Genomic DNA, 21,803 nt, shown 5'->3' with positions numbered 1-21,803 from the left:
CACTCACACACATGCACAGAAACACACATATAGATCTATGGGTGAATTTGCATTTGCAGATTTTTATTTGCAAATACATTCCGTTCTCTTCAAAAAGCACACAATCTGAAGGTGGTCAATACACGTGACACTTTATAAATTCGTATTTTGGAAACAGAACTAGTCTGACTCAAGGTTGGAATACAGACAGACTCTAACCTCACACCTTCGATGTACTGACTAGGCTGAGATGTCACTTTTTTTATACACTGATAAAATCGTAAATTATCTCAAGGCTGTGACTTGAAAGGAATTCTGGGAACTGCATATTAATCAATCAAAACCTGCATCCCCATTCTAAGTGATTAATCTGATTAAGGTTAGCATCAGTTGTATGACACTTTGATCTTTTACTATAAATGCTGTATCCAATGATTCTGCTCCACTAACTACCTGATGAAGGAGCAATACTCCAAAAGCTTGTACTTTCAAATAAACCTGTTGGACCCCGAACTGACATTGTATGATTTTTAACTTTGTCACTACATGGGCAATCTTGGCAATTAATTTATATCCAGCAAAATCCCACAAGCAGCAGTAAGGTAATACCACTATAAACATTTTCCAGGTTTTAGTCAAAGAGAAGACATTGGTTAGAATACGGGGGAATACCGTGGTTAGAATACTGGGGAATATCGTGGTTAGAATACGGAGGAATACTGTGGTTAGAATACGGGGGAATACCGTGGTTCGAATACTGGGAAATACCGTGGTTAGAATACTGGGGAATACCGTGGTTAGAATACGGAGGAATACCGTGGTTAGAATACGGGGGAATACCGTGGTTAGAATACTGGGGAATACTGTGGTTAGAATACTGGGGAATACCGTGGTTAGAATACTGGGGAATACCATGGTTAGAATACGGGGAATACTGTGATTAGAACACTGGGGAATACCGTGGTTAGAATACGGAGGAATACCGTGGTTAGAATACCGGGGAATACCGTGGTTAGAATACGGGGGAATACCGTGTTTAGAATACTGGGGAATACTGTGGTTAAAATACCGTGGTTAGAATAACGTGGTTACAATACGGGGGAATACCATGGTTAGAATACTGGGGAATACCGTGGTTAGAATACGGGAGAATACCGTGGTTAAAATACCGTGGTTAGAATAACGTGGTTACAATACGGGGGAATACCATGGTTAGAATACTGGGGAATACCGTGGTTAGAATACTGGGGAATACCGTGGTTAGAATACCGTGGTTAGAATAACGTGGTTACAATACGGAGGAATACCATGGTTAGAATACTGGGGAATACCGTGGTTAGAATACGGGAGAATACCATGGTTATACTACTGGGGAATACCATGGTTAGAATACTGGGGAATACAGTGGTTAGAATACGGGGGAATACCGTGGTTAGAATACTGGGAAATACCGTGGTTAGAATACGGGGGAATACTGTGGTTAGAATACTGGGGAATACCGTGGTTAGAATACAGGGGATTACCGTGGTTAGAATCCAGGAATACCGTGGTTAGAATACTGGGGAATACCGTGGTTAGAATACGGGGGAATACTGTGGTTAGAATACTGGGGAATACCGTGGTTAGAATACGGAGGAATACCGTGGTTAGAATACGGGGGAATACCATGGTTAGAATACGGGGGAATACCGTGGTTAGAATACGGGGGAATACCGTGGTTAGAATACGGGGGAATACCGTGGTTAGAATACGGGGAATACAGTGGTTAGAATACTGGGGAATACCGTGGTTAGAATACGGGGAATACCGTGGTTAGAATACGGGGGAATATCGTGGTTAGAATACCATGGTTAGAATACAGGGGAATACCGTGGTTAGAATACGGGGGGAATACCGTGGTTAGAATACGGGGGAATACCGTGGTTAGACTACTGGGGAATACCGTGGTTAGAATACTGGGGAATATCGTGGTTAGAATATTGGGGAATACTGTGGTTAGAATAAGGAGGAATACCGTGGTTAGAATACTGGGGAATACCGTGGTTAGAATACGGGGGAATACCATGGTTAGAATACGGGGAATACTGTGGTTAGAATACTGGGGAATACTGTGGTTAGAATACGGGGAATACTGTGGTTAGAATACTGGGGAATACCGTGGTTAGAATACGGGGGAATACCATGGTTAGAATACGGGGAACACTGTGGTTAGAATACTGGGGAATACCGTGGTTAGAATAAGGAGGAATACCGTGGTTAGAATACTGGGGAATACCGTGGTTAGAATACGGGGGAATACCATGTTTAGAATACGGGGAACACTGTGGTTAGAATACTGGGGAATACCGTGGTTAGAATACGGCGGAATACCGTGGTTAGAATACGGGGGAATACCGGGGAATACCGTGGTTAGAATACGGGGGAATACCGTGGTTAGAATACTGGGGAATACTGTGGTTATAATACGGGGAAATACCGTGGTTAGAATACTGGGGAATACCGTGGTTAGAATACGGGAGAATACCATGGTTATACTACTGGGGAATACCGTGGTTAGAATACTGGGGAATACCGTGGTTAGAATATGGGGGAATACCGTGGTTAGAATCCTGGGAAATACCGTGGTTAGAATACTGGGGAATACCATGGTTAGAATACGGGGGAATACTGTGGTTAGAATACTGGGGAATACTGTGGTTAGAATATGGGGGAATACCGTGGTTAGAATCCAGGAATACCGTGGTTAGAATATTGGGGAATACCGTGGTTAGAATACGGGGGAATACTGTGGTTAGAATACTGGGGAATACCGTGGTTAGAATACGGGGAATACTGTGGTTAGAATACGGGGGAATACCGTGGTTTGAATACGGTGAATACCGTGGTTAGAATACCAGAGAATACCGTGGTTAGAATACGGGGAATACCGTGGTTAGAATACTGGGGAATATTGTGGTTAGAATACCATGGTTAGAATACAGGGGAATACCATGGTTAGAATACGGGGGGAATACCATGGTTAGAATACGGGGGAATACCGTGGTTAGAATACTGGGAAATACCGTGGTTAGAATACGGGGAATACCATGGTTAGAATACTGGGGAATACTGTATCTGTTATTTGTATCTGTGCATCTTGCAGACTTACCCGAACAAGAAGGAGTGCTTTGGTTTACATTTGATCCAGTCTATGGTACAGCACTCCCTTCGTGAGGTACTGATGTGTTGGTCTCAGTTTCACATTCAAGCCTCAGAATTGGGGCTTGGCAGAGCAAGCTTGCAATTCCAAGGTGAAAGTGTGAGGGTCTGAACTGCAGTGCCAATGATCACCAGCAGTGGGTGCTCTCTGATATGACTTGGGACTTGCAGTCAGACCAATTGTCTTTGGACGTCCAACTTGTTCAATATCACCACCAACAGGCACTTGGTATCACTGCTGCTATGAATAACCCCAAGAAGACCAGTGGGTAGACTTCCATTTAAATAGCACCTTTCACATCCCAAATGCTTCACAGAAAACACAAAGTATTTTGAGAGAGTAGTCATCATTGTAAAGTGGGAAACATAGCAGGCAATTTATCCACAAGCTCCAATATACAGCACTAAAATAAATAACTGGATATAATCATTAAAATTGTTTTTTAATTGCTAGCCAGGAGGTAATATTTGGTCAAGGTACCTACAAATGCCTATCAGCACTTCTTTGAAAAGCAATGTAGGATCTTATGTGCCCATCTGAGAGGAAGATGATCCCTTGGTTTTAATGTCTCATCTGCAAGATGCCTCTTCTGACAATGCAGCTCTCCCTCAGTGTGGCCTAGATCCATGTTCAAGTCTCCTGTTTCAGCAGCACTACAGCGTAGCTTTGTGCGAGCAAATTAATATCCTCTCTTCCTTGGGTTGTGCAAGCTTTAATGTCTGAATTATTATGTATCTAGCATAAGACTCCTATCTCATAGAGGGTGCACTAAGTTTGTGTAAGTGAGCAGGAACAATGGGCAGTGGGATGGATTAGCACGGAACACCATTTGCAAACTGTAAGCTTCCCTGTCTTGGCCAGGTCTGACTCGCAGCTGGTTTATAGAGAGGGGGACAGATCTGAGTCAGTGCTGATCAAATCAGAGCACCCAGAGCACCGCTCAATCCCCAGGCACTTGCTGCACCTCGACAATGTCAAACTGCCACTGAATATTATCCACAACTAAGGAAATGCCTGAGGTAAAGCTACTGCCTGAACAGGTTTATTGCAAAAGACAAGAACTTAAATTTTTAAAGGTCTCATTGCAAATTATGAATCCTCACAATTGATAGTATATAAACCATAATACAGAGCCAAACCATACTCAGTGAAACTGCCTTCAGTTTTCTCACCATCCCTGGTATCTTGAGGTAATGCCTAGTTTTATCCACTGGGTATCAATGCACACTTCTCCTGCCATGTTCTCAAACTGTCTTCTATTCATTTCTCTATATACCAATTGGTCCTGCACACAGATTATCCTCAACCCTATCCTGCCCAGTTCTATTTCTTCAATCTGATTTACATGGTTACTCTTTCATTCCATTTATTTTCAGTCCTACCTCATTCTATCCCATTCCTCAGCATCCAGCACCCGATCAGACTCTGTTACAACTTTCCCTCTTTCCAGTTCTGTATCTTTCTCTTCCTCTCTAGTTTATTCCTAAATAATTCGCTATCCCTTACTTCCTGCCCCTACTCAGGCCAACTGCCTCAGTGCAATTCCACTCTTGCTCACTGTCTAACTTATACTTTGTTCTTCGTTCAATGATTCACCTCCATTCCATTCCCTCTGCTTTCAATTCGCAATGATTCCAAATCCAAACTATCCCATTCATCCCTATTCACCTGCTTTGGATCCCAATTCCGCAACTTTTCCTCCAGTTCCACTCTGTTGAACGCCTCTGCCTTGCACTAGATATAGTTACAGTCATACAGCACGGAAACAGACCCTTCGGCCCAACCAGTCCATGCTGACCATAATCCTGAACTGAACTAATCCCACCTGCCTGTGGTCAGCCCATATCCCAACAAAGATTTCTTATCCATGCACTTATCCAAATGTCTTTTAACTATTGCAACTGTACCCGTACCACCACTCCCACACACTCCTCGTGTAAAAACATTATCCCTCGTGAATTAAATTTTAACAACTTTCTCCTCTCATCTTTAAAAATATGCTCCATAGTCTTGAAATCTCTGTTCTAGAGGTAGGACACCTGCCATTCACTTTATCTACATCCCTCATAATTTTATAAACCTCTATAAGGTCACCACTCAACTCCTATATCCAGTGAAAGAAAAACCCAGCCTATCCAACCTCGCCTTATAACCCAAAGCCTCCTTTCCCGGCAACATCCGGCATTCTCTTCTGAACCGCCTCCAGTTTAGGGACATCCTTCTTAAAACGGGGCAACCAGAATTGGACACGGTATTCCAGAGCAGGCCTCCCAACATCCTGCACAAACTCAGCATGATGCAACTTTTACACTCAAAGGTCTGAGCATTCAAGGCAAGTGTGATCAACACCTTTTTAACCAGGAGCAGAAAGTGAGGTCTGCAGATGCTGGAGATCAGAGTTGAGAGTGTGGCGCTGGAAAAGCACAGCAGGTCAGGCAGCATCCGAGGAGCAGGAGAATTGGGAAGCTGACACCCAGAGCATCAATTCTCCTGCTCCTCGGATACCTGCTGTGCTTTTCCAGCACCACACTCTCGGCCTTCTTAGCCAGCCTGTTCTGATTGTTTGCTGCTCCAACACAATCCTACTCCCACTGCAGCCTGTCCCCACCCCGTTTCCACCCAGCACTGTTCCCATTCTCTCTTGTTCCCAGACCTGGCTTTGGAGCGGGTTTCGTTTTCTTCCGACACAGGAACGGGTCCTTGAGGAGCTCCGCGGCCGTGGCCCGTTTATCCGGATTGGGTTCAAAGCCACGAAGGAGGAAAGCCTTCGCCTCCGGGGACATGGACTCTGGGATTTCCGGATGGATTTTAAACATTCCCACCTGCCGGCAAAGAGACAGGCAATCAAAAACAAAGCACAAAATTGTCCACGAGAAAATGTGAAATGGCTGTAACTCAGAAATCATCAAGTTGTGCGACCAGGCTGCTTGATTGCACATCACGTCTTCATCATTCTCATGCTTTAAAATGGGAGCACTCTGCCAGCTGTATCCGAGGGTGCCCACAAAGGATCCTTGCAATAATACACTTCGCCCACTCTCCATTTTCAATTTAACATTGACCTCGCTCCTTGTGCGCATTCTCTGCAGCCATAACTTTGTACTCCTCTGAATGTAGGTTTGTTCGCTGAGCTGGAAGGTTCGTTTTCAGATGTTTCGTCACCATACTAGGTAATTATCATCAGTGAGCCTCCTGATGAAGCACTAGAAGTATGGCCAGCTTTCTATTTATGTGTTTAGGTTTCCTTGAGTTGGTGATGCCATTTCCTGTGGTGGTGTCATTTCCTGTGGTGATGTCATTTTGTGTTCTTTTTCTCAGGGGGTGGTAGATGGTGTCTACCTCGATGTGTTTGTTGATAGAGTTCCAGTTGGAATGCCATGCTTCTAGGAATTCTCATGCGTGTCTCTGTTTGGTTTGTCCTAAGATGGATGTGTTGTCCCAATCAAAGTGGTGTCCTTCCTCATCCGTATGTAAGGATACCAGTGACAATGGGTCATGTCTTTTTGTGGCTAGTTGATGTTCATGTATCCTGGTGGCTAGTTTTCTGCCTGTTTGTCCAATGTAGTGTTTGTTACAGTCCTTGCAAGGTATTTTGTAAATGACATTGGTTTTACTGTACAGACAACAAGCAAAACTAATAAGCACATTGACTTGGATCCCATTTACCACCCCCTAAGAAAAAGCACACGAAATGACATCACCACAGGGAATGACATCACTAACCCAAGGAAACCTAAACACATAAATAGGAAGTGGGCCATACCACCAGTGCCTCATCCGGAGGCTCACTGATGATGTTACCTAATATGATGACGAAACGTCTGAAAACAAACCTTCCAGCTCAGCGGGCAAACCTACATCCACAACCTCAACCTGAGCTACAAATCTTCTCAAAACTTGATTGTACTCCTCCCTCTGTTCTATTACCCGCATGTACTTTGAATGGTATGATCTGCCTGCACTGCACACAAAACTTTTCACTGTTGTGGTTCTGTTCGCCGAGTTGGGAATTTGTGTTGCAAACATTTCGTCACCCGTCTAGGTGACATCCTCAGTGCTTGGGAGCCTCCTGTGAAGTGCTCCTGTGATCTTTCCTCCGGCATTTATAGTGGTTTGTCTCTGATGCTTCCGGTTGTCAGTTCCAGCTGTCCGCTGCAGTGGTCGGTATATTGGGTCCAGGTCGATGAGCTTATTGATTGAATCTGTGGATGAATGCCATGCCTCTAGGAATTCCCTGGCTGTACTCTGTTTGGCTTGTCCTATAATAGTAGTGTTGTCCCAGTCGAATTCATCATCAGAAATATACACATAAACAAGGAAGAAACTATGGTCTCATTCAATGTAACGGCACTGTTCACCTTTATTGACAAAACCCTAGCCAGAGAAACAATAGCGAACCTGCCAACAGAACAGACAACAAGATGGGGAACCTACCAATGAAGACGGCATACTCAAACTACTGGACCTGTGCCTCACAACACACTTCACATTCAACAACCAAATGTATGAACAAATGAACGGCACACCCATGGGCTCATCCATCTCAGGACTCATAGCAGAAGTTGTAATGCAAAGATTAGAACAAAAAGTCTTACCGCAAATTCAACCCAAACTCTGGGTCAGATATGTGGACGACACCTTTGTAATCATTAAAAATACAGAAATAGAGAACACACACCGGATCATCAACGCCACACTCACAGGAATCCGATTCACAAGAGAGGAAGAAAAGGCCAACCAACTCCCATTCCTAGACGTGATGGTACAGAGAACACCGAACGGAGAATTCAGGAAAGCCGCACACACAGACCAAGTCCTGAACTACGAAAGCAACCACCCCAACACACACAAAAGAAGTTGCATCAAGACACTATTCAAAAAGGGCCACAACACACTGCAGTACACCTGAACTGCAAAAAGAGGAAGAAGAACACATATACAATGTATTCGCCAAAAACGGATACCCCCGCAATTTCATCAACAGATGCCGAAGGGAAAGACAACGGAACGAGGACATGCCGCAACCCAAAGGACTAGCCACGTTACCATGCATCAAGAACATTTCCGAACTGACAGCCAGACTACTGCGACCACTAGGACTCATAACAGCACACAAACCAACAGCTACTCTCAGACAACAACTATCCAGGACAAAGGACCCGATACCCAGCATGATCAAAACCAATGTTGTGTACAAAATCCCATGCAAGGACTGCACAAAACACTACATGGGACAAACAGGAAGACAGCTAACAACCCGCATCCATGAACACCAACTAGCCACGAAACGACACGACCACCTATCCTTAGTAACCACACACGCAGATGACAAGCAACATGAGTTCGACTGGGACATCACTACTATTACAGGACAAGCCAAACAGAGAACAGCCAGGGAATTCCTAGAGGCATAGCACTCATCCACAGATTCAATCAATCAGCACATCGACCTGGACCCAATATATCGGCCACTGCAGCGGACAGCTGGAACTGACAACTGGAAGCGGCAGAGACAAGCCACTATAAATGCTGGAGAAAAGATCACAGGAGCGCTTCAGAGGAGGCTCCCAAACACTGAGAATGTCACCTAGAAAGGGGACGAAACGTCTGCAACGCAAATTCCCAGCTCGGCGAACAGAACCACAACAACGAGCACCCGAGCTACAAATCTTCTCACAAACTTTGAAAACTTTTCACTGTACCTGGGTACATGTGACATTAATAAATCAAATCACATGGCCGTTCTCTACTTCAGTGGAAATGGTACATGAACCAGGTGAGAAATCTTGCCTGAACGCTAACATTGTGGTTAGTGACTGGCACTGTTATAGCTTAAAATGAATCATGCTGGGCGTAACCTGCCATTTCAGATTTGAATTCCTTTTCTCCCTCAGACTCTTGCCCCCTTCTGTCCTGAAACAGTCAGCACCCAATTGGGTACAGACCCACGGAAACCTCTTTCAGGGGTGGGCGGTTCCTGGAGAGGAGCATTAGCGAGTTTTCAGCCAAGGGAGGAGGTCAGACAGGGAAAACTCCTACCTTCAGGGGTCACAGTGAGAGAGAGAGCCTGGCTTATGTTTTGTTAGAGATCCCAATCTTACCCCATTGCTCAGCCCTAAGCAAAGGATTCTGTGATGACAATAAACATGAGTCAGGGTTGTTACCTTAAACATCGCAGCCTGGGGCTCCCCCAGTTCAAAGAAGGGAGGCTTCCCTGTGGCCATTTCAATTACGGTACAGGCCAAGGACCAGATATCTGCAGGCTTGCCATAACCTCTAGGACCCTTGTCGATGATCTCAGGGGCCATGTACTGAAGGGTACCTGAAGAACACAGAGTCCAAATGCAATGACGTGAAAGCCCGACAACACCGAAACTCCACACTGACCCTCACTAACAACAACCCCAATGGCACCAAGTCCGAATCGAATGGCCTGTCTTTTTGCTGGTGACCCCACTCTCCCAGGCACGCACCTGTGAATGTTTCCGTGCACGGATTGATTCCTGCCAGCCTCTTCGACGTCCCAAAATCTGAGATTTTCAGCAATCCGCTGTACGTGTTTATCAACACGTTGTCTCCCTTTGAAGACAGACGACAGTTCAGTGAAGGGGTAAATGTGAAACTTCAGTCCTTACTCCGGTGCTGGTGACGACAGAAGGCACTGAGCGCAAATGACATTTCATTCACCAGCTCTCACCTCACGTTGGACACCAAGTCTTCATAATCTTTGCTATTCTCATTTCAAACCCTTCCCTGAACGAATGTGGTGACCAATAGGTGATCACTCTGCATGACTCTAGATCAGTAATTGACCCCATGATAGAACCAATAGCACTATGACCATCAGCCACAGCAGGTTTTCCAAGCCCTAGCTATCTGCTGGTGCTCCATGAGAATGAGTGTGCAGTAGTGAAGAGCAGGAAAACGCATCTCCTGCAGCTGCACAGGAAGAGGCCAGGGCAAGGATGTCTCCAACATGGTGGAGCTGGGGAGCGACACACCGCACAGGGAATTGTCTTCCCAGAATTCAGAGAGTTGAAGGTGTACACCAGTGCTGGGATCGCGCTGTGCATGGTAAGGTATGGAGGAAGATCAGGGTGTGAATGCAAAGTCTAAGGAGGTGGATGACAAAGGGAGGGGGAGGGAATGATGTGGAAAGAGAACAGAGTAGACAGGAAATGGGACAGAGAAACAAGAACAGGAACATCAATCCTCCCATCTAGACCCACGTTATCCCTGCTTTTCCCATGGCTAACCCACCTAACACACACTATGGGCAATTTAGCATGGCCAGTCCACCTGACCTTCATATCTTTGGAACGTGGGAGGAAACTGGAGCTCCTGGAAGAAACCCAGACAGACACGGGGAGAATGTGCACACTCCGCACAGACAGACACCTGAGGGGGGAATCGATCCTGGCGCTGTGAGACAGTAGTGCTAACCACTGAGCCACCATGTCACCCTGATCCCCAGGATAAACTCAGGGAATGCTGAAGAAATTCAGCAGTCTCCGTGAGGTGGAATCAGAGTTAACAGTTGATGGTCACTGATGATGACCCTGGAGGCAGGGTTTGGGGCCACTTAGTGCTGGGTGCATCTGTGCAGGCGATGGCAACTGTGCATTGGCAAGTCCAGGGTCTCAGCGACAGGCACTCAGTCTGTCTCCTGGAGCTGGTTCCCTTGTGGTTTTGGGTTGGCAAAGTGGCACTGCAGTCAAATAGAGCTCTCAAGAACCCAGGAGAACAACAGGGGTACTCACTGAGTTGAGATAAGCCATAGATAGAACATAGAACATAGAACAATACAGCACAGAACAGGCCCTTCGGCCCACGATGTTGTGCCAAACATTTGTCCTAGCTGAAGCACCTATCCATGTACCTATCCAATTGCCGCTTAAAGGTCACCAATGATTCTGACTCTGCCACTCCCACAGGCAGCGCATTCCATGCCCCCACCACTCTCTGGGTAAAGAACCTACCCCTGACATCTCCCCTATACCTTCCACCCTTCACCTTAAATTTATGTCCCCTTGTAACACTCTGTTGTACCCGGGGAAAAAAGTCTCTGACTGTCTACTCTATCTATTCCCCTGATCATCTTATAAACCTCTATCAAGTCACCCCTCATCCTTCGCCGTTCCAATGAGAAAAGACCAAGCACTCTTAACCAGTCCTCGTACGACCTATTCTCCATTCCAGGCAACATCCTGGTAAATCTCCTCTGTACCCTCTCCAAATCTTCCACATCTTTCCTAAAGTGAGGCGACCAGAACGGCACACAGTACTCCAAATGTGGCCTTACCAAGGTCCTGTACAGCTGCAACATCACTTCACGACTCTTGAATTCAATCCCTCTGCTAATGAACGCTAATACACCATAGGCCTCCTTACAAGCTCTATCCACCTGAGTGGCAACTTTCAAAGAGCTATGTACATAGACCTCAAGATCCCTCTGCTCCTCCACCTTACTAAGAGCCCTACCCTGTATTTCGCATTCTTATTTGTCCTTCCAAAATGGACAACCTCACACTTGGCAGGGTTGAACTCCACCTGCCACCCCTCAGCCCAGCTCTGCATCATATCTAAGTCCCTTTGCAGCCGACAACAGCCCTCCTCACTATCCACAACTCCACCAATCTTCGTATTGTCTGCAAATTTACTGACCCACCCTTCGACTCCCTCTTCCAAGTCATTAATAAAAATTACAAACAGCAGAGGACCCAGAACTGATCCCTGCGGAACTCCACTTGTAACTGGGCTCCAGGCTGAATATTTACCATCTACCACCACTCTCTGACTTCAACCGGTTAGCCAGTTCTCTATCCAACTGGCCAAATTTCCCACTATCCCATGCCTCCTGACTTTCCACATAAGCCTACCATGGGGAACCTTATCAAATGCCTTACTAAAATCCATGTACACTACATCCACTGCTCTACCCTCATCCACATGCTTGGTCACCTCCTCAAAGAATTCAATAAGACTTGTAAGGCAAGACCTACCCTTCACAAATCCGTGCTGGCTCTCCCTAATCAAGCAGTGTCTTTCTAGATACTCATAGATCCTATCCCTCAGTACCCTTTCCATTACTTTGTCTACTACTGAAGTAAGACTAACTGGCCTGAAATTCCCGGGGTTATCCCTATTCCCTTTTTTGAACAGGGGCACAACATTCGCTACTCTCCAGTCCCCTGGTACCACCCCCATTGACAGTGAAGACGAAAAGATCATTGTCAACGGTACTGCAATTTCCTCTCTTGCTTCCCACATAATCCTAGGCTTTATCCCGTCAGGCCCGGGGGACTTGTCTATCCTCAAATTTTTCAAAATGTCCAACACATCTTCCTTCCGAACAAGTATCTCTTCTAGCTTACCAGTCCGTTTCACACTCTCCTCTTCAACAATACGGTCCCTCTCATTTGTAAATACTGAAGAAAAGTACTCATTCAAGACCTCTCCTATCTCTTCCGACTCGATACACAGTCTCCCACTACTGTCCTTGATCGGACCTACCCTCGTTCTTGTCATTCTCATGTTTCTCACATACGCATAAAAGCCTTGAGGTTATCCTTGATCCTATCCGCCAAGGATTTTTCATGCCCTCTCTTAGCTCTCCTAATCCCTTTCTTCAGCTCCCTCCTGACTATCCTGTATCCCTCCAACGCTCTGTCTGAACCTTGTTTCCTCAACCTTATGTAACCCTCCTTCTTCCTCCTTACAAGACATTCAACCTCCCTCATCAACCAAGGTTCCCTCACACGACCATCTCTGTCCTGCCTGACAGGTATGTACATATCATGGACACGTCGTATCTGTTCCTTGAAAAAGTTCCACATTTCAACGACATCCTTCCCTGACAGTCAATGCTCCCAACTTATGCTCCTCAGATCGTTGTCTTGCAGCATCGTATTTACCCTTCCCCCAATTGTAAAACCTGCCCTGTTGCACGCACCTATCTCACTCCATAACCAAGGTGAAAGTCACAGAATTGTGGTCACCATCACCAAAATGCTCACCCACTAACAAGCCCATCACTTGTCCCAGTTCGTTACCAAGTACCAAATCCAATATGGCCTCCCCTCTAGTTGGACAATCTACATACTGAGTTAGAAATGGCCAGGCTGGAGAAATAGAGAGATAGAGGAGTGAGATAGATCGATAGCTAGAGGAAGAGAGAGAGATACATAAAGAGAGCGAGACAGTTAGAAGAGAGAGATGGAGAAGTGAGTTAGCGAGAGAGAGAGAGAGAGAGATTGACCAGAACTTAACTAAGAAGAACCTGAACGGCCCATTCACAAAAAGAAGAAAGTCAAAGGAAAGCAAAACACAGGCATTGAGATTGCAAGGGCCGGGCTGAGGGGAAGTGGGAAATGTGTGCTTTTTAACAAAAATTATAACTGTGGTTCACAGCTAGAGCAAAGCAGCTACTGGATGGGATTTGCTGACCAAAGTGTTGAAGGAAAACAAGCTGGAATTCAGCCCAAGAATGTTCCAAGATTTGAAGGATTTTGTGGGTGGGATTGGTGCCAAATATGACAAGGAGACTATCTATAAATTTGGGAGCTCTATCTCTGCTGGGTCTATTCTTTAAAGTGCACATTACTTGATGAACCTTCTTTTAAACTTATTTCGATTTTAGTTTGACTGTTGAAGTACATTGTAAATATTGTCCTTTGACTCCTCTTTGAGACTGTTAGTAAATTTGATTTGTTTCTGTTTATTAGTCCCCACAGAACGATGGCATTATTGATCTATCCCTCCTGGTCATCGCCCACCTCTGATTTCAGACACCCACTCCCTATTGAAGCCTGCCATTCTCACGCTCAATTCCTGATTCCACCCAGTCTCAGTTCTCTCTGGTTGATATCACGCACTGGGGAAAAGGGTAGGGATATGGAATGATCTGACTCCACTGGGCAGCTGAAGGTGATACTCTCCGAAGGAAGCCCTGATGAATTGTGGGAAATGAATTGCCGGTCATTCCGAGAGTGCGAGGAGTGTCGGTCCACAAGCTCGCTCTATCCTCTCAGCCTGACAACTCACCTTTCAGTCTGGAGTCCTGATCATGGGCCTGTACTGAGCTATAGCTGTCTTGGCTTCCCTCCTGACACCAAGTGACCTGTTCTCATTCCCTGATCTATCTCTGGTTGTTTTTCTCAACAGATTGAAGACCACGAAATGTTTATCTTCACCCAAAATCACTTTATTGTTCTGGAACCTTGTTCTCACTGCCCTCAAGTCCCCCAGTGTGGGGTTTATACCCAACCCTGTTTTGCATGAGAAAGACCAGCAACTCAGGTTCACAGAAGGTATGCTTTTACTAACAGGGTGATGAAAGAGGTCAGCGACACAGCCTCGTCCCCATTACCTTAATGTCCCTGTGCACAATCTGATTGTCGTGCAGGTATTTAAGGCCTTCCAGGATCTGTCGCGTGTAGAAAATGATGGTGGCTTCGTTGTCCTTGAGTGGACCCCACTTGGAGCACAGCAGTGCAGACAGGCTTCCTGGTGACAAAGTGACACACAATCCATCGTTTATGATCATCACGATTAACTTTAAAGACTGTGACAACAAGAACGGGAACAGAGAGTCTGCAGAATAAGGGAAGGATGGCATTGATCTCTGGGAGAAAGCCGTGTGTTTGAGAATGGACTCGATCCCCTACAGTGTGGAAACAGGCCCTTCGGCCTAACAAATCCACACCGACCCTCCAAAGAGTAACACACCCAGATCCGTTTCCTTCTGACTAATGCACCTAACACAATGGGCAATTTAACGTGGCCAATTCACCTGACCTGCACATCTTTGGACTGTGGGATGAAATTGGAGCACCCGGAGGAAACCCACACAGACACAGGGAGAATGTGCAAACTCCACACAGACAGTCACCCGAGGCTGGAATCAAACCTGGGACCCTGTTGCTGTGAAGCAGCAGTGCTAACCATTGAGCCACAGTGCCGCTTGTATAGGGCATGCATACATACGGAAAATTACTCAGGTGTGTACACACACACACACACACAAAACATGCCACATACATACAGAAACTTGCTCACATGCAGATCCACACACACACAGACACAGATAATCGCTCATAGGATACATAACACACGCATGTGGCAGCGTAGGAGCACAGTAATTAGAAGCAAGAGTACGCCAATCGGCCCTTCGAGCTCTGCCACTCAGTATGATCATGGTCAATAATTTTACTCAGCGCCAGGCTCTGCCTTTTTACCCCATACCCTTCATCCCTGACATCTGTATCTAACAACTTCTGGAAAACATTTAATGTCTGGCCTCAGCCACTTTCTGGAGCAGAGACTTTCACAAGTTCACTACTATCTGGGTGAAAAAATTCTCCTTTTCTCATGAGAAATCCTCTCACGGCCAGAGTATAGCACTGTGGGCCAAGTGCTGGAAAATGGGGTCAGATTAGTTAGGTGTTGTTGGTTCTGACCAGCACAGGGGCAATGGAGGAAGGGATTTTTTTCCCTGTGCTGTAAATCTAGCTGACTATGACTCATGCTCGCACACACAAGCTGTCTCTGTCGCCCAGGGTATTGAGAGGTTTTAATAATGAACACGGGGATTAACGTGTTGGTGCAGTCCTGGGACTAAACACTCGAAGCGCCCTGATTGCTGAGGAAGGACAGGAATGATCACTCTCAATGTTTTTCGGTTGTAGTTATACAACCTCCTTTTCAAAACAATATTACAACAGCTTAATCAGCTTCCTGTAAATCACCTGGAGGTCAATCTGCAAACCACGAAGGATGGGAAGGATAGTCATACTTCAAGACGCATTGGCATTTCAAAATGAAAAATGTTATTGGTTGATTAATGTCACACGTGACCATCCTGGTAGTTATGTGACACAATGTAAATGGAGCTGTTGACTAATTGATCTGACAATTAGTTTATAAAGGACCCCGATATGACACCAGGAGAGTCTAGTTCCTCCCAAGCACGATAAATTTTCCACATGCCATGCTTCCATTTCCTCTTGTACATTATCCCAAGCAGCAGCTTACCTCCTGGGACCTCCTCCATGAAGATTTTGATGTATCCATCCTGACTAACCGATCCCAAATATTGGACAATATTCCGGTGTTTCAAGTGCTTATGGAGAGCAATTTCTTCATGAAGAGGCTGAGAGTACCTGTAGGGGGGGAGCAGGAGTGCAATTATTGGGAGGAAAAGGCAAAGGTCGTATTTATTGTCCATTCCTAATCCCCCTGGAGCAGGTGATGGTGAGTTGTCTACAATCAGGTGGCTTGCACAGCCATTTCAGAGGAGTTAAGAGTCAACCACGTTGGCTGATGGTTTGGAGTCACATGGATGCCAAACCAGGTCAGATTGGCAGATTTCCTTCCCTGGTGGGTATGGGCAAATCAGAGGGGTTTTACACCAATCTGGTATTCCCTTCATGAATTATTTTGTTCCAGATTGTTGCAAAGACACCAGCCCACTTTCATTATTGTGGTCAAAAAAAACCCATAGACCACATCAATGTGACAAATCATATGGATTTCTCAGTACCAGTCTCATACACGTCACCACCCACCCATCGTTCCCCCTCTTCCACCCCCATACCACAGACATGAGCGACACTGATAGTCAAATATCATTAAAACTTCAGAAGGGATTGCAATTATTCTCTTTCAAGGCCCTAGATTTGAAATTCCTCAAAGTCACTTTGTCACAGACTGCCTCAATGTCCTGCTGACTATTTGGGAGATTTCTCTGCCTCCCAATAGGATCTGTACTCCCCTGGGTAGTGGAAATTGCATCTAGTTACTGGTACAATGTCAAATTTCCACAGACAGCTGGTTTCACCAAGCTAATACCGCCTCTGGTTTTTCTGAGCTCTAATCTTGCTCAACTGCACCAAGCAAATTCTTCTTGTGGGTTCCTTTCAATTCACTCTCTGCTGCACTGAACTGATAGGGATTTACTGGCTTCTTCTGAGCACTTCCACCCCAATAGTTAACTGTGTGTATCACCTCCCAGGATGCTTTCTGAGTCCTAAACACACTGAGTCAGCAGCCTTCAGATGGCTTTTCAGCAGGACAGAAAACAGCAGCTTGGAACATCTTCCTTTGTTCCTCACACTGCAGTGATTGTAATGAAGTCAGCCAGGCAGACATCACAGAATATGAGTCCCCTGATTGGGGCTGTTAATCTGATCCAATCAGGGAGCCCTGGCTGACAGATATAGACAGGACTGTCAGAGGTTCTGCTCACTCTGAGAGCTAGCTCTAAGGGAGCTGGATCAGAGTCAAGGACTCTGTACATGTAAGTAAAGGATATCTTGGTGATAGAATACCGGCCTGAGGCGAGTTACTTCACTAACTGTCTGTGAACAATAAATGCCTTTCGGTGACCCTTGGATTATTGAAAACTTTGCAACAAGCTCTGCTTCTATGGGTAGGCAAAATCGAATGCAACCAGTATCAAGATCACCAAATGTTACCATTTTTATGGCTTGCTAGTTTACAAAGCACCACTCCTTAATATCTTTAATATTTGGAAATCTACCAATGCTGGTCTTGAATATATTTAATGATTGGGTCTCGCCAATCCTTTATTTTCAATTGTCAAGGTTTGCTCAAAGGCACCTTTGACAAGAAGTTTGAGATGTATTTTTATATTAAAATGCGAGTGAAGTATGTGGTGTTGAAAGTGTTTGACCATCCATGTCATAGTCAGTAACTCCAATTATTACCTGTTGTCCCTTTCTGGAATCTCTTTGATGGCAATGCGGACTTGATTGTTCATGTCCCGTCCAGCATACACAATCCCATATGTTCCCTTCCCCAGAATCAGCCTTTCTCCGCTTTCAGTGTATTCATACTTGTACTGTATGGTCAGAAAAGGAAGATAGATGTGCTGTTACATAACAAGCAACTAAGGGACACAGCTGTCGAATAAGGGGACAGTAAGTTAAAACTGAGGTACAAAGGGATTTCATTGTCCAGAGGGTAGTGAATGTTTGGAATTTTATGTCCCACAGAGGGCTAAAGGGATTGAATGGATATGGGAACAGGACGGTCAGACATGTCTGTTTGAATAGCCAAATGGCCTACTTCTGCTCCTTATCACAGAATCCCTACAGTACATTTGGCCCAACAAGTCCACATCAACCCACCAAAGAGTAACCCACCCAGACCCATTCTCCTACCCTATTACTCTACATTTACCCCTGACTAATACACCTAACCTACACACCCCTGAACACTACGGGCAATTTAGCATGGCCAATTCACCTGACCTGCACATCTTTGGATTGTGGGAGGAAACTGGAACACTCGGATGAAACGCATACAGACACAGGGAGAATGTGCAAACTCCACACATGGCTGGAATCAAATCCAGGTCCCTGGCACTGTGAGGCAGCAGTGCTAACCACTGAGCTCCTATGTTTCTATGTTTTCTATGCCATGGAGGCTAGATCGCTACCAGAGGAAGTCGATAGATTCTTGAAGTATCTAGGAGTTAAGGTTTTGAGGAATTAGCACAAAAACGGGTTGAGGCCTGGGCGTAAGTCCATAAGGAATAGGAACAGGCGAAGATCGTTTGGCCCCTTGAACCTGCTCCATCATTCCTGAGGATCATGGCTGATCTGACGTCCCTCACATCCACATGCCTGCCTTTTCCCAGTAACGCTTCACTTCCTTAAGGAGAAAGCAGAAGCCTAAGGCTAATGGCACTGAATTAGTAAAACCATCATCATGGGTTCAAATTCCACCAGGCTGTTTGTGGAATTTAAATTCAATCGATTAAGTAAAAATAAACCTGCAATGGAAGCGAATCTTCATCTCAGACCATCTCTGGCATCAAAATCCATCGGGTTCAGTAATGTCCTTCAGGGAGGAAAATCTGCCTCTTTACCTGGGCTGGGCCTACTGCCCTCCCAGGGCAACGAAGAATGGCTGGTATCGCCAATTAGCCCCTCACATCATGCAAAAGCAGATTGACCAGTTTCAAAACAACCTTAAAAGCTGTCCCTTGGGCAAAGCTGCTGTTTGTCTGTGCTGACAACCTTTCATGTGGATCATTGTCAAAGTTTGACAAGTTGAAGAGGCTTGGGTCGATTCATTATATCCAGGTGGCTATCAAAATGAATGCTGCTTGTTGTTGATGTGTTGCTCTCATATCAGACTGGTCAGCCACTGGAATTGATCTGGCAGCAAGTTACTAAAGTCCTGACAACACAACAGTTGAGTATGTGTTCACAATGTGTTAAAGTAATGAAGACCTTTACTTAGTCACTCAGTGTGTTACTCACCTCCAACAGCTCCTCTGTCACTCTCAGTGCATCATCAACTTGCAACTGGGATTCCTCAGTGAAAGAATTCAGTAGCTCACAGAACCTGACCAAGAGGAACCAGAAAGGTGTTAGCATTTGAGGAAGGTCACCACTACAAGTAGATAGGGTAGTGAAGAAGGTGTTTGGTACGCTTGCTTTTATTGGTTGGTGCATTGAGTACAGGAGTCAGAAGGTCATGTTGTGGCAGTACAGGACATTGGTGAGGCCACTTCTGGAATACTGCATTCAGCTCTGGTCTCCCTGCTCTAAGAAAGATGTTGTGAAACTTGAAAGGCTGCAGAAAGGATTTACAAGGATGATGTCGAGGTTGGAGGGTTTGAATTATCAGGAGAGGCGGAATAGAATTCATAGAATCCCTATAGTGTGGAAACAGGTCACTCGACCCAACAAATCCACAGTGACCCTCTGAAAAGTAACCCACCATTCTCCTACTATCCTATATTTACCCCGACTAATGCACTTAACCTACACAACCCTCAATACTATAGGCAATGGATGTAAGTTTGGTCACAGAGCTGGAAGGTTTGTCTTCAGACATTTCATCACCATGTAGGGAACATCATCAGTGAGCCTCCGGTGAAGTATTGGTGGTATGGCCCACTTTTTATTTATGTGTTTAGGTTTCCTTGGGTTGGTGATGTCATTTCCTGTTCTTTTTCTCAGGAGGTGGTAAATGGGATCCAAGTCAATGTGGTTGTTGATAGAGTTCCAGTTGGAAGGCGATGCCTCTAGGAATTCTCATGCATATCTCTGTTTGGCTTGTCCTTGGATGGATGTGTTGTCCCAACTGAAGTGGTGTCCTTCCTTATCTGTATGTAAAGATACTAGTGAGAGTGGGTCATATCATTTTGTGGCCAGTTGATCTTCATGTATCCTGGTGGTTAGTTTTCTGCCTGTTTGTCCAATGTAGTGTTTGTTACAGTTCTTGCATGGTATTTTGTAAATGACTTTAGTTTTGCTTATTGTCTGTATAGGATCTTTCAAGTTCATTAGCTGCTGTTTTAGTGTGTTGGTGGGTTTGTGGGCTACCATGATGCCAAGGGGTCTGAGTAGTCTGGCAGCCATTTCTGAGATGTTTTTGATGTAGGGAAGAGTGGCTAGGGTTTTTGGATGTGTTTTGTCTGCTTGTTTGGGTTTGTTGCTGAGAAAACAGTGGCCTGTGTTCACTGGGTATCTGTTCTTTTTGAATACACTGTCTAGGTGATTTTCCTCTGCTCTTCCTAGTTCTTCCGTTGCAGTGTGTGGTGGTTCATTGAAATAATGTTCTAATGCAACTTTGTTTGTTGGTGTTGGGATGACTAATTCTGTAGTTCAATATTTGGTCTGTATGTGGTGTTTGCCTGTAGACGCTAGTTTGAAGTTCCCCATTGGCTGTTTGCTCTACTGTGACATCTAGGAATGGCAGTTTGTTGTTGTTTTCCTCCTCTTCAGTGAATTTTTTGCCAGTCAGGGTATTATTGATGCTCTTGATGGTTTCCACTAATTTGTTTCATTTAGTGATGACAAAAGCAGTCATCCACGTAACGAACCCAAAGTTTGGGTTGGATGGTTGGCAGAGCTTTGCTTGAATTCATGCATCACTGCCTCTGCTGAGAACCCTGATATCGGAAATCCCACGGGGGTTCAGTTGGTATGTCTGTAGGTTTTGTTGTTGAAGTTGAAGTGGGTGGTAAGGCATAGGCCCATTAGCTTGATGATACTGTCCTTGCTGATGAAGTTGGTGGTGTTTTGATGTATGTGTCTTTGGTTCTTCTAATAGTATAGTCAGTGTTTTCTTGGCCAGGTTGATGTTGATGGATGTGAACATGGTTTATGAATTATGGGTAATCAGTAGAAGCGTGGTATGTTGGATCTGTCTGGTTTCATTTTTTGGTTTCATTTTCACATCGCTGCAGGAAATGAAGTCACTAACCCGAGAAAATCTAAACACATAAATAAAAAGCGGGCCATACCACCAGTGCTTCACCCAGAAGCTCACTGATGATCTTACCTAGTATGGTGACGAAACGTCTGAAAACATACCTTCTGCCTCAGTAAGCAAAATTGCATCTAGAACCCCAACCTGAGCTACAAATCTTCTCAAAACTCGCTAACTATGGGCAATTTGGAATGGCCAATTCACCTAACTTGCACATCTTTGGATTATGGGACGGAACTGGAGCACCCGGAAGAAACCAACGTAGACACGGGGAGAATGTGTAAACCCTGTACAGACCTCTGTACCTGAGGCTGAAATCAAACCCAGGACCCTGGCGCTGTGAGGCAGCAGCACTAACCACTCAGCCACCATACTG

The 21,803-nt window shown here is 45.3% G+C and overlaps 1 protein-coding gene across 2 annotated transcripts in view; it reads right to left on the bottom strand.

The window, feature by feature from the left end:
- LOC132830155 (mitogen-activated protein kinase kinase kinase 5-like) overlaps window positions 1–21,803 on the bottom strand; it is a 179,809-nt gene that overhangs the window by 34,158 nt on the left and 123,848 nt on the right. For both annotated transcript variants that reach the window (XM_060847686.1, XM_060847687.1), the window contains exons 14-20: window positions 19,468–19,552; window positions 17,905–18,038; window positions 16,211–16,338; window positions 14,547–14,683; window positions 9,652–9,757; window positions 9,343–9,500; window positions 5,832–6,000 (exon numbers count right to left, since the gene is read on the bottom strand). In XM_060847686.1, the coding sequence (XP_060703669.1) occupies window positions 5,832–6,000; window positions 9,343–9,500; window positions 9,652–9,757; window positions 14,547–14,683; window positions 16,211–16,338; window positions 17,905–18,038; window positions 19,468–19,552 (917 nt within the window). The remainder of the gene's footprint in view (window positions 1–5,831; window positions 6,001–9,342; window positions 9,501–9,651; window positions 9,758–14,546; window positions 14,684–16,210; window positions 16,339–17,904; window positions 18,039–19,467; window positions 19,553–21,803) is intronic.

The sequence above is a fragment of the Hemiscyllium ocellatum genome, chromosome 30 (assembly GCF_020745735.1).
Source record: "Hemiscyllium ocellatum isolate sHemOce1 chromosome 30, sHemOce1.pat.X.cur, whole genome shotgun sequence".
NCBI classification, from domain to species: Eukaryota; Metazoa; Chordata; class Chondrichthyes; order Orectolobiformes; family Hemiscylliidae; genus Hemiscyllium; species Hemiscyllium ocellatum.
The sequence above is the reverse complement of the archived record's forward strand: the minus strand, read 5'-3'. Positions and strand labels throughout refer to the sequence as shown.